At 35.7% G+C, this 16,630-nt stretch overlaps 1 protein-coding gene across 1 annotated transcript in view; it reads left to right on the top strand.

Annotated features, from left to right (window-relative positions):
- The window catches only part of LRMDA (leucine rich melanocyte differentiation associated), a 716,652-nt gene that overhangs the window by 423,923 nt on the left and 276,099 nt on the right, over window positions 1-16,630 (top strand). The window contains exon 6 of the mRNA XM_061450997.1: window positions 7,000-7,126. Within this exon, the coding sequence (XP_061306981.1) occupies window positions 7,000-7,126 (127 nt within the window). The remainder of the gene's footprint in view (window positions 1-6,999; window positions 7,127-16,630) is intronic.

Here is a 16,630-nt window from a genome sequence, read left to right as displayed (position 1 = left end):
TGGTGATAGGAAAATTTTAAAAGCTCTTGGCTCAAACAGGAAGCAAGAGACACAGAAAAAAGAGCCTGCAAAACAGTGTGTCCTCTAAAATAACCTACTCTACAATCTCTGCTTTGAAGATTGTGTGAAAGCAAAGGTCATGACCTGGAGATCAAAGTAACAGAAGTCAACACAGTAATTGCTGGTTGCTTCTCTTGTACCCGCACTTGGTCAGTCCTGTGGGTGTATTGTTTGCAGTAAAAACTTCAAACGTCGTGTTACTGAACTGTGAAAAATCATCTGGGTCAGAATGTATTAGAAAGCATTTGTGAATGCTACAGGTGACCTCACCTATTTTCATTAAAGCGATATGATTGTGAGAGATGTATGCCATGTGTGAAGTTTTCAGTGCTTGTTCATTCTTCTTTGCTCCTTATTGACATTTCCTGGAATGATGCATTCATTAAGTGCTGTTGACATGGAAACAAGGGCAAGTGGAAACAAATGCCTGAGTTTATTTTAAATTAGCTTAAAAGTACATGTACTAGATATACTATCTTTGGCAGGGGGAGCAAATGGTGATAACCTTATGAAGTCCTCTTAAGGTTTAACAGCAAGAAGGGAAGTGTCCGCATTTTGTATGGATTAACTTTTCAAGCTAAATCAGCTATTCCCACCCCAGAGGTTTGATTCTGTGAAATGCTGGGTCCTCTTACAGCATTTTCAGTTTCCTTTGTTTTGTTTTATTGTGGTTTTGTTTTGGTTTAGTGTTTGTTTTGTTTGATTTTTTTTAATTGAGACAAAACCTACTAAGATATTTTAAACAGTCTTGTGACTGAATTTGGACGATAATACAACTACGTAAATGCATATTCAAGAAGTAGTGGGAGACTGGAAGTCCTCACTCATTCATGAAAATAATGCTAATATATTTGGTCAATATCACTGAATTTGTTGTTAAAGCTGTCTTTTAGCAAGAGGGATCGAAGTCTATGGTACTTCTGTATATGGTTTTTATGTACTTAAGTAGATGCTTAGGGAGATGCTTACATCCGTATGATCTATGAATCTGTGCTACTTCACTGTTTGCATGAGGCCTTGTCTGTTCTACAGTACCTGGGAAAAACCCTGTATCAAATAGCCACACAACTTCCATCTGAGATAAGCAAATGTAAGGGTTTATGAGCAAGGGCTCTTATAATGTTTTTGTTCAGCCAAATAAATTGAAGTCCATAATATCCCAATTTGTCCGTACTAACACAGTAAATCAAGACATAACTATAATCATTTTTACATGTGTAAAGACATTTTTCTAATTCATAGAGGTCTTTGCTACATTGAAGTAAAGCAGAAGATGATATAGGATTAGGAGGCAGTCTGGATTTCTCAGTGCTTTGAGAGCCCTTTGGGATCATGTGTGCTAAAGTTACACAGAGGCTATGTATTCCTCTGACATACCTCATGACAACATCATACCCTCTGTTCTGGAAGATGTTGGTTTAAGTTTGTGACCTGGCTTCCTTAACTCTGTATTGAGGAAGTTTTGTTGCAGATAGAAATTCTGCAGGCAGTTCTAAGCTGTTTGGTGGGGTAAGGGTAGGGGTAGGGAGTTAAACTTTTCAGCGATGCAGAAGAAGCAATTACAGGAGATAATCTAGTTATTTATAATAAACATGTTTCTCAAGCCTGTGTTTTGTTTTCATCTCTCCCTGTTTGTTGATGTAACTTTGCCAGCTTCAGGTTATTTATTATTTCTAGTTTGCAGTAACATAACTGAGAGCATAATAAGCCCTTCAAAGTCTGAAATAAGTATATTATTTTTATGTTCTATGATTGTCAGGGAAAGGAAATGCAATAGCACAGAAAATAAAAAATGAAAGTAAACAGTGAAACAAAGTGCATTTTGCAGTTATGATACGGGTAGAGTTAGATTTTTTTTTCTGCATTCTTCTGGGCAAATATTTCCCAAATTTCCACTGCCAGATTAATTTTGTGGTTTAAACTGAAATATTGACGTATATAGTACAGTTTTATATTCCAGTTTATGTTAATAAAAATACAAAATTAAGGAGTATACAGAATCTAGTTCTTACGATAGTCTTTCACTAAAGGTTCAGTGGAAAAGTTTATTTTCTCTGACAAACTATTATATACAAATTTAGTATACTTTTCTTGTAGTAGAAGGAGAGAAAAAAAAAAACAAAAAGCAACCCCAAACATCCTTTTCCAAGTAATTTATTGCCACTCATAAGATTTTCTTATAGCATGGCTCATGGGTGATGACATTATCTTTCAGTATCAGGAGGCCAACCATGTTGTTCAACTTGTCTGCTTGTCCAATTACTTGTCTGTGGTAATAAATGAATTGAAGCCCTTTAGATGCTATGATATTATGTGTGGGTTTTTTTTTTTTTGTTTTTGTTTGATTTGTTATGGTGTTCACATATCTAGAATAAAAGTTTCCTAGAAGCATTTTGATAACGGTAAGGATTAGTATGCCAAAGCTCATTAAAACTGAAAGAATTTTTATGCCTGAACCTGAATGGCTACTGAAAAAATAGGTCAGAATGAAATTACACAGTAGCTATTTAACAAAAATAAGGAGTTGACCTAAAAGTTATTTACACGTCTGTGTTTTAGATCAGAACTGTCAAATTTCTTGCATATGTTTAAAGTAGATTTGTTTCTTTCTTCCGTGTGATCCTTTAAGGAACACTTACACATTCTTTTAGAACCCTTTTGCTTCACCTGTGAAACTCTCCTAGAAGAGTGAACCATAACTGATTTTTGGGGTTGAAGGAATAGCTCAAGGACTATGTTTTAAGTAACGACCTTATGACTGTTACGCAGTGAAGAACTAGAAACACCCAGAGAATATACTTGCAAGGTAACTGGTAGGTCTTAGTTCATGTGTTTGTAAGATAGAATTAAGATGACAAGTCTGTGATTCATTAAAAGCTGTAGGGTGAGTCAGTATCAGAGACAGTATTTCTTTATATGAAAACTAGCATCATGTATTGTTTAATAAATAGCAATAGCTGATCTCAGCTAACTTTGTTCTGTCCCTTTCTCAACTCAACATCTTTCTTCAAAGGAAGGCTTTGCACCACTGAGCTTTTGCCCGTGTCAATAGCAGCTAAATCCCAGACTCATTGCATTCCTTTGAAAATGCCCCCTCAAGCCTGTCCCTCTTTTCCAATATCTTGACAGGTCTGTGTAAAAACTGTTAAAATAGTACTAATCACATGCAACACTTACAAAATTGGTAAATGAATTGTTAATCTTCCTTGTCATTTTCACTTAACTAAGACTGAAATAACATGAAATGTGATATTCTCTGGTCTTTTTCGATCTCTGAGTGTTCCTGTTTGTGTGTGATGGATATCTATTATTAGCTTATTTTCATGGGACTCTTGGCACTGGGAGTTAAGGAAGGGGAGATGATTCTGGACAACAGATGCAATTTAACTCGCATCATTCATTTCCTTAAACCATCATGAATTAGAAGATCAGTTTACAGGCAGTGATAAATGGAACTCTAAGCACCTTCCTGTGTCTGTTTTTTTTTCTGTTTTTGGAGGTCACCTTTATCCTCATCACTGAAAACACTAACATTTTCTCACACCACTGCAAAGATGTTAAAACCCAGTAACAACAGTCTCAGAGCACATGGAGCACTGCTAAGTTTCAAAACAATTAAAGGGGGGAGAGGAAGGACAGCTGAGCAGGGAGACCCTGCCCCTCAACCTGTAACCTAAAATAAACCTTTCTAAACTTATAATGTAAAATTCAGATGGGCTTTCTTCATTAAACAGTGTTCTGTTTTGCAAGACTAAAACAGGTACAATGTGTCATGCAATTTATGGATCATAGTACCTGCCATAAGGCATTTTATGATTGCTGCATTCTGTGTTATTAGTAGCTGTCTTTTTCTGCAGCCATTGGTGTTTGATAATAGTCTTAAACCACCCAAAATTACTTACCTGCAAGCAACATTCCATAGTCCCCGTTGACAGTTTGAATAAGTTTAGTGCCCTTTTGTTGTACTTTACCTTCAAAACAAACTGATTGAACCATCAATAGCTCCTGAAAGCTGACAGAGGCATGTCATCTGGTCTAACCCTCTGATAGCAGGTTATCTGTGGGAGTTAACCTCCCTGCATTGTTAACTGAAATGTTTTATGTACTATGCAACTTTAGGATACTGCTGTGATAACCTTAGTAACTAAGTCATACATCACAGTAAAGAGATTTTGTGCAACAAATAACCCTGGATTAAATTTACAAGGGTTGAATTGATATTGTAAAGTGTTCATTCCAGGGCTTTGGTAATCCTTTCCTGTATTTTTTTATGGCAAACTTGTGTTTCATTTAGATTGAAGCTGCATCTTCATATTTCTAGCTAAAATATACCCAGGAAGCCCAATGCTTTTCTTCAGCTGTTTAATAAAAGTATCTTATTATTTTCATATAATATAGAAATCTTTTTATCCCAGATTTAGTAAAAGGAATATGAATAAGTGGGATCATATTTTGAATCACCTTTTAAAAGAATTAATCACTGATATACCTTCGTTCTAACGGTGGGATAACCTTTATGGTTACCTACTTTTTAATATTTGCTGTCCTTCAGGAGTGCAAGTTAAAAGAAAATAAATAAATCAACTCCAAACCTGTGACTCGTGGTGTAGTTTGCTGTTTAGCTTACTTGAGTAGGTTTTTTGGTTTTGTTTTTGAATTGGCAAGTACTGGTGCCAATTCTGTTTTTTGGAGTGCAGTCAAGATGGCTTAAAAATACAAAAATACATTTGTATAAAGGAATGCTATTATAATTTGAAGCTCTTTTGAAATGATTGAGAGACTGACATTAGGGCTGTGATCCAAAGTCAGCATAGATGACAGTGCTGTCTTAGTCTGTTGTCATTTTTGTTGCAGCCTGCTTTTCAATGGCATATTTCATTCCATCATTAAACATTTGCTGATTTTCTAATACCGATGTTTTCTTCACCTGAATATTCATCTTTTCTCACCCTACACTTAGTGGGTGTCTTTAGTCATTTTTAGCTTCACTCTTCTTCATTCCTGACATATTGTTTCCTTCTGTACATGTCTTCATTTGAAAGAATCTGTTGTCATCAGAGCTTTTCTGCCAGCAATGCAAGATGGATAGCTTCTCCTCCACTGAAAGATAAGGGCCAGCAAAATGACAGGGAGGACTGGAAGGGCAGCCAGCAAAGCTGGGAGGAGTCTGAGAATGTGTCAGTCTGGTAGATCTGTAGCTGTTGTTTAATAAACAGTCTTAGGACATATTCTGTTTTGTAAAGTGGTTCTCTTTTACTTCTTCTAGTATCATTGAAAGTCATAGGTTGAGAATTCATATTTAAATTGTCTGAGCATTTCAATTAACTTCTTAACAATTCACCTCATGCAATGCTCCAGGCTTGGGGAAGAGTGGCTGGAAAGCTGCTTGGTGGAAAAGGACCTGGGGGTGCTAATTGATGACTGGCTGAGCATGAGCCAGCTTGTGCCCAGGTAGCCAAGAAGGGCAATGGCATCTTGGCCTGTATGAGAAATAGTGTGGCCAGCAGGGCCAGGGCAGTGATCATCCACCTGTACTCACACTGGGGAAGCTGCACCTCAAATCCAGTGCTCAGTTTTGGGCCCCCTGCTACAAGAAAGACATTGAAGTGCTGGAGTGGGTCCAAAGAATGGCAACAAAGCTGGTGAAGGGTCTGGAGAATAAGTCTGATGAGGAATAGTTGAGGGAACTGGGACTGTTTAGTCTGGAAAAGAGAAGGCTCAGGAGGGATCTTACTGCTCTCTACAACTAGAAGGGGAGTCTTATAGTCTTTTCTGCATGTTTATATGGTCTTGAGGACAGTATTATAACTTTTACATTTTATAACACATTTTTTGTGTTTTGCTCTTTTTCAACGTGTTATGTTATGCAGAATTTTCTGTTACTTTGATTTCTTCCTCCCAGTGCCAAAAGAGATTGGTATGGTTAGGAGGTTCTCTGACTGACTGGAGTTTTATGCAAAGCAGCTAGGCATGGGTAACATTATCAATCACCTTTCTACCCCCTGCCAGGAAAAGTCTGGCACTTCCCTCACTTTGCAATGTCTGCTTCACATTTGGTTGACTAAATGTAAATAACATGTACTTGAGGTGGTTGGATATTTTGATTTGCCATGGTTGTGTGCCTTACTTTGTTTCTGATCTGCCATGTTCTCTCCTTTTACAAGCAAGGAGGCAATGGTACTTTTTTGAGGCTGAAAAGATGCTGTACTTTGAGTAAAAAAGGTAAATAGAATAATGGAATATAGATGGATCCTACCAAGAACTTTGAATTCTTAAAATATTTTTAATAAAAACAGTCTCTCCCTGTGTGCTTCTGCATTTAATCCTGAGCTGGTATACATATGCTATAAGGACACCTTGTCTGTCTAGCAGGACCAAATGAGAATTCTCATTCCAAATGATGCCTGTGTCAAAATGTAGTTCTGGAAAGCAGAGACCAGGAATAACTCTCCGTGCTTTCTCTTGACAAAGTCTTTGTTAATAAAGATTTTGAACACGTGCATACACTTCTTACAGGACAAAGAATGGTGGTTTAGTGTTTATGGTGGAAGACAAATTATACTGCTCCCTGATTTTCTGTTCACATTTCTCATGTTGTTGATCATTGTGTTTTCAGGAAAATATGACAATTTCCAATTTATTCTATTTCTGAGTATACCTTATACCTCACTAATACCTACAGGCAACATACATGCCCACAGTGATATTTTTTTAAATCTGTTTGATCCATCCATTATTAAATTGTTGGTCAGCTTACAACAAGTTTTGTTTGAGAGAGTAAAGTAAGTATTGCAACTTTTTACATAAACTGTATTGCATGAAAAAGGTGAACAGAGAGAGGAAACAGACTGTTGCTGTTTATTGCTGTTATTTTTTAGTAATTTAATTTGTGATTGTTTATTAGTGGATTTTAACTGTGTGCATTTTACTATCTGTTAGATATTTTGTCCTGCACAAATTGACAAACCTGAAATTTCTTGATGCTCGGAAAGTAACCAGGAGGGAGAGAGAGGAAGCCTTAGTAAGAGGTGCCTTCATGAAAGTGGTTAAGCCCAAGGATGCTAAGGTAGGAGCGTTACTAGAAGTAACAACAATGTGATTCATTAACACTGTTTTAAAATAACTCCAAAAACTTGGCTGTGTCTTTGAGTAAAGTAACAAACAAAATCTTTCAAATGAAAGGACTGGTAAATGTGGTCAGGTAAGGGTCCTTAGTAATTTTTTCTGTGTTTTAATATCAAACTTTACTGTTACATTTGGTTAATGGACTGTGGTTATGTTATCAAATTCCTGTTTTCCAACCTCTGTTTCATGTAACAAAGTGACTAATATGTGTCACTGAGCTTAAAAGGATATTTTTACACTGTCTAAAAATATATAACTATGTGATATGCTTTTGGGAAAGAATGCAATTTTTCTGACAAGTTGTCCCCTCCCTTGTATGTTAAACACAAATGTCTGTCGCAGACCTCACACCTATAGTGTTTATTGGCTTTTAGTGGACCAGCTGATTCTAGTTTTCAGTGATGTTTCTTAATGTGGTCGCTTGCAGCAAGCATTGACAAAATCAGAGAGATATTTTCAGTAATCTGAGCTTTTGATACTACTTGCATCAACTCTGAGCGTGCTGCATACTGCTGATGCAAACAGAATGAGATGAGAATTCCCCACTTTACCTTCTTTTTCCATTGCTGATCGATACACGATAAGAGCAAGCTGAGCTGCAGAGTCTTTTAGTGCTGAAGACCTTCCTTAAAACTTCACTCAAGTTTTCAGTCTACTTGCTTTCTGTTTGATGTTTTGTTCTCTAAAATACAACATCAATAATTTATTGCAGATTTCCAATAATGCTGAATGACATTGTAGCAGTTATGGAAATGAACTGTTTGGAAGCATAACAGTGTTGCTAGATAAGTGCATTATCATGAATACAGTCGTAGTGCATAACAAATTTATTCAGGCTGGTTCACTTATAACTACTAAAATGTTAACAGTTCTGGTACTTGCATAGCTTTGATAGATCATTTACCACTGCCTTTAGTTATGTAATAAATGAAATAATTTATTTCTAATCTGTTGTGGATATATTATTCACACCGAGCCATCTTTGCTGAATCTGGCCAAATGCAACAACAGAATTGTGTTGGATGTAGCATACATGCATTGTCTTCTTTTAGAATACTTACCTAATCAGATTTTGGATCTGGTGAAGTTTTTTCTTTTAAATTTCATTAGCAATTAGATTTTTTTTCATGTCAGAGTCAGTTCTTTGAATTTTGACCAACTTAATAGTGTTAGAGAAAGCAGAATGTTTCTGTTTCTTAAATTTGAAGTTTCTTTTCTAGATGAAACCAGTCAATAGCTAAGGGTAATTTACTTCACAAATTTGAGGATAACGTCTTTATCTTTTATATCTGTAATTGAACCTTTTGTATAGTTTTGAATTATTTACCCACTAAGTCTTATGTTAAAACATACATTTATTTCAGCAAATTTGCAGAAGGCTCAAATTTACTGTTGTTATTGCCACACTAAAGATTTTTTTTCTTCTTTACAAATGGTTTGGTACAAATTGCTGATGGTAAAATCATTGTAAATGCTTTCCATGGAGTGAATTAATGCTTTTTAAGGTGTTACAAAATTACCCTTATCATACAATATTATATACATATTACAGAAGTGGCTAATTTAAAATAAATATTAAATTGGATGCAGAGCTGATATTATAAACCTCTTAAAATTGTTTTAAATTTGTGCTTGTTTCCTAGGATATTCGTGCTTTTAGTATGCATGCATGCAAACTCTTTTTATGCCTGAGGAACACTCATAGAGTCTTCTCTGCATGTGTTTTTAGATGCAGATATGTATACATGTGGCTATTTATAGCTATACTCAAAGACTAAGCAGCATTCCTCTATATATCGCAAACTTGGTGTGTGCAATAACTGTACTTTCAAATTCTATCATATGTTTCATTTTGAATACATAATATTTTTTATTCTTCAGCTGTCAGGTTTTCTGAATCTTGTGTGCTCTGTTCATCAGTTCCTCTCCCATATGTTTGTTGATATTTTTGACCAGCTTCAGCGAAATTTAACAAACGGCTAGTGGTAATATAGTCCAAGCTTTCTTAAACAAGTTAGAGGAGAATGCACCTTGATCCAAACTAAGAGGAAGGCTGCAGCATATCCTGGTTTGTTTATCAGGAAAACTCCTTAAGAAGTCGACCTAGTGATACCCTTCTGATAGTGAACTTCATAAGAATGTTTTCTTTCTTTCCCCCAATGTAGTGTCACTGTGTCAGCCTCTGCTTGCCAGGAAGAGTTGAGTGGTTAGTATTTGTGCTGGTGGATGCCACATGGAAATGTTGTTCTGCCAGATGTAGTAACAACAGTAAGCCTATTAGAGTTGCTTTTTCAGAGAAAATGAAACAAACACACAAACAGCTCCCCCCTTCCCTCCCCCCCCAAAAAAAACAAAACAAAACAGAAAGTCTTAAGTTAGGTTGTTGGTTTTTTTTTTCCTATGGTAGGTAGGAGATAGTATGGCTTATTCAGCATAAAAAACACTGATGATCTAAAGAGGCTGTGATGTGGTGAGTTGTTTTCATTTTAGTCTTGACATGAAATACTTGGGAGAGCAAAATACCCCACCAAGAAAAAATACACAAAAATGAGAATAAAAGCAAGAAATTTCCATCTGACTAGTTTTGCTCAAGTGCAAAAGTATCTAGCAATCACCAGTCGTCACTAAGTCATAAATACTTTATTTTGTATAAATTTTTCTACTCTCATTTTTCCCTATTTGTTCTTTCTTTTTTTTTTTTTTTAGCAGAACAGAGTACTTTCTTGTGCTTTGCTTCATTTCATCCTTTGTTTAAAATACATCTGTTTGTGATATGACTGTCTTTTGGAGAGATGCAGTCATTTATTAGAAAACAGTTTAACGTTACAATGCAATGTTCCATCTCACTATGTAAGTGAGCTAAACTTCATTATTCTGTGATGTTTATGTTTTATTTTGTCAAAATATTGAACATTGTATCATGCCTGATTTTAATAAAGATTGGGTAAGCCTGGCTGGGTAAGAGGCGCTAAGCCAGATGAGGCAGCCTTGTTTAATGACCAGACCATGACCTCATTTCACTGGCATAGTGTAGATCAAAGTGGAAGATGCCTGTCCAGTGTGAAGTGTGTTTCTGGGCATGACAGCACTTCACATCAGAAAGACAGCTCAAGAATACGACAGTCAAAATTGCTTAATTATGTCCCAGCTTTGTAATTATTCATCCCTGCTTCTACAAAGAGTACAGTTGTCATTTCTTGACATAATTATTTAAAACTGTACCCTTTTTTGCTTTACAGGTATATAAATTGTGCTTCCAACTGCTTCGTTTTTAAAACTTAGAGATGCAAACCAGAATGTGATTTGAGAATACGTTTTAAGGCTCCATATTTTTACATTTCATATGATATAAATAACCAAAATGAAATTATGATATATCAAAGCACATATTTTCATATTTTATAGGTCTATTTTCATGATCATTTAATCTAGATGATAAAATGTGGATATTTCCATTATATCTAAAGTGTGTTGCTATGAATACACACTGCAGTGTCTAAATATTGCTTTACATGGGTCAGTGCACTTCCTTTTATAAGATACATATATTTCCCAGTATTTTGCAACCCCTCTCCCCAGCAACTATTTTTTAGCTTACTTCATTTTTTAAGGTTAGCATTTTTATCAGTTGGATTTATAGTGGCAAAAGCAAGCAGTGTGCATTTGGTCACATGTAATACTCTTGCATCTTATAGAACCTAAACATCAGCAGGTATACTTCTAAGTATCTGACTTGATATTATGTGGAGTCATTCTGCTTTCGTGCAAATTTACCAAGAGCATCTTGTCCACTGGGTATAAGGGAAACTGTACAACAAAAGATGGCAGTATAGGTATTTTGATTTTTTTTTTTTTTTACCCTTAGATGCATTGTTTCATTACAAGTTATAATTATGAAACATGACATAACATTTGTTCTCTAAGGAATTAAGATGGAGATGCTTAACCAGAAAGCTAAGTCTAATATCTGTGTTTGATGTAATAAATGTATGTGATTATGGCTCACACTGTTACATGGAGTGATTTTAGTACTTTTTGTCCTTAACTATTTAAGAAGAATCATATTTTTCTTCAATTGATATATCCTATTTGCTTCCAAGAATTTAGGCAAGGCATTAGCATCTCATGGACCCTTTTTTCCCCCTCCCTAAATTACGAAAATGGCTCTAGTTTTAAAAAGTAAATACAATGACCAAAGATAAACCTTTGGAGAACGTCTGCATTGCTCAGTTGTTTGGTTTGTTTGGTTTTTTTTTTCAGTTTTTTTCCAGCACTGTTGTGTAGAGATCTTGACTTATGAACATACATCATTTGGAGTAGATAGAGAGCAAAGGGCTTTTAAAATATAAAGAATCATTACGTCAATGAGCTGCTAGCTAGTAAGATATAAGAGATCTTCTATATAATAGGATTTCTTATTGACCAATATCAAGGTTTCACATACTAAAACAGAACAACATCATGAATTTAAGACTCCAACTTAGACTGTGATGCAGTAAATAATATTGACTTCAAAGACATTGTAGCAGTCATGCTACTCTTTGGCAAACTGAAGTTTCCTTTTTGCACTTTGGAGCAAAAGTCCATAACATGATTGGCTTATAATGCCTTAAGGACCCATCAAAAAGAGGAATAAAAAATAATTAAAAAATAAATCCAGAATTTATACTTCTATCTATGAACACTTTGATGGTTTAAAAGAAAACACTGCTGAGTAGGATCTGTGAGATACAAGAGTGGTGCTTGCTAGACCTAAACAGGCAAAGCTAAGTTCAGTCATTTAAAAATTTTTTGGTTTTAAAATCCCTTCATCTAAAGCAAATCCCTTGATACAAAACATATGTAAGCAATCATATTTAAGTCTATTTTTTATTAAAAAAAAAAATTAAATGATTGTGTGTGAATAACATTTGCTTTTTTTCCCCTAAAATGGTGGATTTTACTTGCCTAAAACTGGAGTGTGACATATTGAAGTAAGGCTTTTTTTGGCCTTCAGGGAATAGGTGAAATGATTAATGTGGTAGAATAGTAAATAAGAAAAGCATTGTGAAATTTCAGTGTTAAGAAGTGATCAAGGTGTTGTAGAACTGAGAGATTATCTTACGTCTTTCATTCTGTTTTCTGATTCCTTATGGTATACTGATCCACATTTAAATTTTTTAAATTTAGTTGGATGCTTAGATTTTTATGTTTCTATTATCCAGTTGGTTGTAAAGAAGACCAGAAGAAACTTTTGGATATGATCTAATTCTTGAAATACCAAATAGTACTTTTTACCTTTCTGTCTCTGAGAATATCTATATGTCCCTTGGGTAATAACATTGCAGTAAGAGCAACGGTATGCATTTGTGTGCATGAACTCACCACAAAGCATGGTGAATCCAGAAATGGAATTTGAGCTGTTCCATTAATAAATACCCTGTTCAGAAAACTTTACAAAGGTGTCCTCAGTTTTTTTTAGCCACAAAAAATCTATTGCCAAAATACGGATATGTCTTGATTTAGTGTTGAGAGGTCAAAACTGCTATCACAACTCATGGTGCTTGTAGGGTAAATTAGTAACGTGAAATTTTAAGAAATGGGAAATCTAATTATTGTAGTTGTGCAAGTGATAAGGGGCTTAAGGTGTGACTGAAAAGGTATATACTAGACTAAGAAGCAGGAACCTGCTAGTTTATCAAGCAGCTAATGGAGTTTTATAGAACTCCACAGAAGAACCTGTGAGACACTGTGAGAAAAGGTATGTAGACCTGTGAACATACAGTATATAACAATACAGGTGAGCAAGCAGTGCTACTGTAGTTTGGATCTTGCCTAACATAATCTTTGAATGAAATAATTCAGTAATTAGCAATATTGTGTTGCCTTCTTTTACATTTCCTTTGGTTATATATCAGATTAAATGTGCGTATGATGAAGAGCCATAGATTCTTTTCTTTGGTTCAAGTTATTATGCGATAGATCCCGCTGTCTTTGCCTATGTTCAGTAGCAGACTAGTGTTGCATTGCTACATAGCATGTCCTCCTAGTGAAGAAGCCTAATAATATATTTGATCTGTCTGTGAATTTGTGCATCATGTGAGGAAGCTCTTGCTCCTGGAAAATGTGGAAATAATAATGGGATCTAGAGCAGTCTACTAAGACCAGTTGGTAAAGAGTTGCCCTTCTGCTTGCAAGGACAGCTGTGTTGAAGCAAACTGAAAGGCAGGCTCGGGAAGAAGCAGCCAACAGTAGGAAGAGAAGGGTCAGTATCCATAGATGTGAAGACAGTTATGATAGTAAAGTTGAAGATGGGAATCCAAGCTACAAAGAGCTTGGAAAGTAAGAAGCTTGCATGCAGTAGTTGAATCTGCAAGCAAAAGCGTTTAAAGGGAGTTGAGAAACACAGTGAGTTTAAGCAGTGGGGACTAAGCTGCAAATATGCAGCTGCTGGAATAACAAGGGAATGTATCCTCTTTGCTTAGCCTGCTGTAATTCCAGCTGTCAAAACGGAAGAATAAACAAGTGTGTTTAATGTGTGTTAGGATAGGGGGAAAGAGTTGTCTTCATTGTTTGATCTTGTGGGGATAATTCCTGAAAAACTGATATAGATTTAGTTCTTTGGACATGTATTAGGTGGACTAGATTTCAGTGTCTAACTACTATTGAAAGTACAGAATGCAAAAGGTGATGTCTCTTTCGTAATATTATCCCTTTAAAAAGAGAGCATGATTGCCACGAAGCCCATGTCCATTTAGCTATTAATGATCCCAGTGCACTTTTCAGATAGGATGTGGTGTTACTCCTGGAGCCCTGGCCTGGTTCCAATTCAGGTAATTACATTCTGCCTCCATGGATTTCTCTGCAGTCTCAATTTACTAAGGCATTCTTCTCCACCTTATGCCCTAAACTGTTATGTAGTGTTGCAGTGTGCTAGTTAACCAGCTGCTACTTCGCACCTGAAAGGTGTCTGTCTTTCAGTAGGAATGAGCAAATTAATCCCTTTGTAAGACTTATTTAATATTTGTAAAACACTTAGAGGTTCTCTGATGAATGGCAGTAGGTACTACATCTCATTAACACATCCTTTTAATCGAGGGAGCTAACATGACATTTATTACTGCTCTTATTTCATATACTTTCTTTTGTTGTTCTCTTCATGGGTTCAGAAGTATGGAAACTTCAGTTTGTAGATGCTGTAAGCATATGGTCTGGCTTTTGTCTTGTGATCAGCTTATTCAGTCTACTTAACAAAATGCTATTCAGCAGAATGTAATACTGTGATATCAGACAGTATGGCAAGAATTGTGATTGGTTTAAATTCCCAATGGATCAATATGGCTAGAATTTTATCCTGTAAGTTCTGTTTGGTTTTCTTTTGGAAATCAAAAGGCTGCTGCTGTACAAGCAGACCTTAATGAACTCTTCTGTGGTTCTTTTCAGAAAAACTAATGCAGTGGATCTCATTATCAGATGACACCATTATTAGGCATAAGAGTTCATATGTTGCGTTTTGTCAAAATACCTTCCCCACCCAATAAAACCCCAACAAACCCAAATATGCTTAATATGGAATTGGCAAAACTCTTGGGCTATTCTTTGGCTATTACCACAGGTGACTTTTTCTATTTTTTAATTTTTTAATTTTTTTTTTTTGTTTCACAGCAAGCTTTGTGGTGTGTATGTATGCTGTGTTAAGACCTCGCTTCACTGTTTCACTGACCCATCGAAAGCTCACCAGCTGTTAGAGATAAATGTGGTCATGCATATGAAGACAAAAATAATTTGTCTTGTGATCTTTCCAGAATTGTGTCTTGCAGTAATGGACGACATGCTGTCAGGGAGATCATGATGTAAACAGAGTTGTATTTTACGTTAACTTAACCAAGTTCTCTAGGCATTCTCCCTAGCAGAGGTTATAATGTAGTTTTTGGAAAGGTGATTCTCACATACATAGGAACATTGTGTGAACCTTTAAATATTTTTTTTTGCATATCATGCTCTCACAATTACAACTTATTCTTTCACACCAACTTGTATTGCCACATAGTTTTAGGTTTCTGGTATTTTGAAGAAGGTAAAAAAAGCTAAAGGTTTATAGAGTTTTATATAATAAGATTTGTTAAATTGCACATTCATACGCAATTTTAATATCCATGAAATGACTAATCGCAAGTCATCTAGATTATCCAATTGTTGTCAGTACATCTCTGTGTACTCTTCTGTTTTTCAGTAGTCTCTTCTATTGTTGGCAAATCCTAGGGTCTAAATTACTGATGGCTTCCCCCAGTCTTTACAGGGTAATTTTTCTGGATTTGAAGGTACTTTTCTATTTCTTTGGAAATAACATGAGCACCTAAAAATAGCAGTCTAGTGTCATTTTAGATACTCTAAAGTATCTAAATCCCAAAGTATCTAAACCCTAAAGTTTAAAGCAGGTACCTGTAGGGATGGCAGTTAAGTACCTATGGAAGATGTAAACTTTTCTGGAGCCACTGCGGGAGGCTTCTACAGCAGAAGCAGCTTGTGTTTAAGTAGCTGAATCCTGCCTTTCCTGTTGTGCTGAAAGAGCGACCATGTGCTGCAAAAGAGCACCAGAGCATTATAACAATAATCCTCCCCTGCACTAACATCAGCTAGAATGTGATCCAAGAGGCAGATAGGGCTGATAGTGATGAAGTCATCTTCTGAAATCTCAAGGATGCCAGTCACTCTATTATCATTTGCAGCTAAGAGCATGACTGTTTTGTAGCTGGTTTATGAGTTACTTCAGGAAAAAGAATGAATAATTTGTTTTCAGAGAAGGAATAATATTTCTCCCCTTGTCTCCACCCTTACCAGTAATGTTTAGGCCAAAGGGCTATTTTGCCTGAGTTTCTAAAACTGCCCCCTTCATCAAAGAAAAAGGTCGCAGCACAGTTTCATCTGTTTCCTTAAAATCATATTGAAGTTACAGATTCTGGTTCCAGTTCATGAATGTTAGTTGAATGCTAACCTCATCGTGTTAAAATATGGTGAGAATAATTTATTGAATTCTGTGCCTGGTTAAAAAATACAGAGCTAATTATAGCTTGTCGTAATCAGGCTTGCCATTGAAAATATTACCCAGTTTGAATGAAGCAACAGATTTTGAATAGACTTTAGGGCAGTGTAATGATAGTCTTTATACAGTCAGTTTCCACACTCTTGGAATCTCTATTGATTTAGGCGAAAGGCATACACAAATTTATCCTGATCCAAGCGCCCTTTAAAGCGCTTGTCTTCCACCAAAATCATGTTGTGATTTCTCTGAACTTTGAATATCCTTACTTTTTTTACTTCTTTTAAAAAATCATATCCATTTTACAGACCCACCTTTTCACTTTTTTAAACCTTAACTGAAGAGCATTTTGCCCATTTTTCAGACAATGGAGCTGACATAAAATATTACAGATTTGGTGACTTTGGTTATGCACAGAAAGTTCAA

Source organism: Pezoporus flaviventris, unplaced genomic scaffold (genome assembly GCF_033815535.1).
Source record: "Pezoporus flaviventris isolate CSIRO_AGI_PZ_B2104156 unplaced genomic scaffold, CSIRO_AGI_Pfla_v1 ptg000001l, whole genome shotgun sequence".
Classification (NCBI taxonomy): domain Eukaryota; kingdom Metazoa; phylum Chordata; class Aves; order Psittaciformes; family Psittacidae; genus Pezoporus; species Pezoporus flaviventris.
Note: the sequence above shows the minus strand (reverse complement) of the source record. Positions and strands in the feature narration are given on the sequence as shown.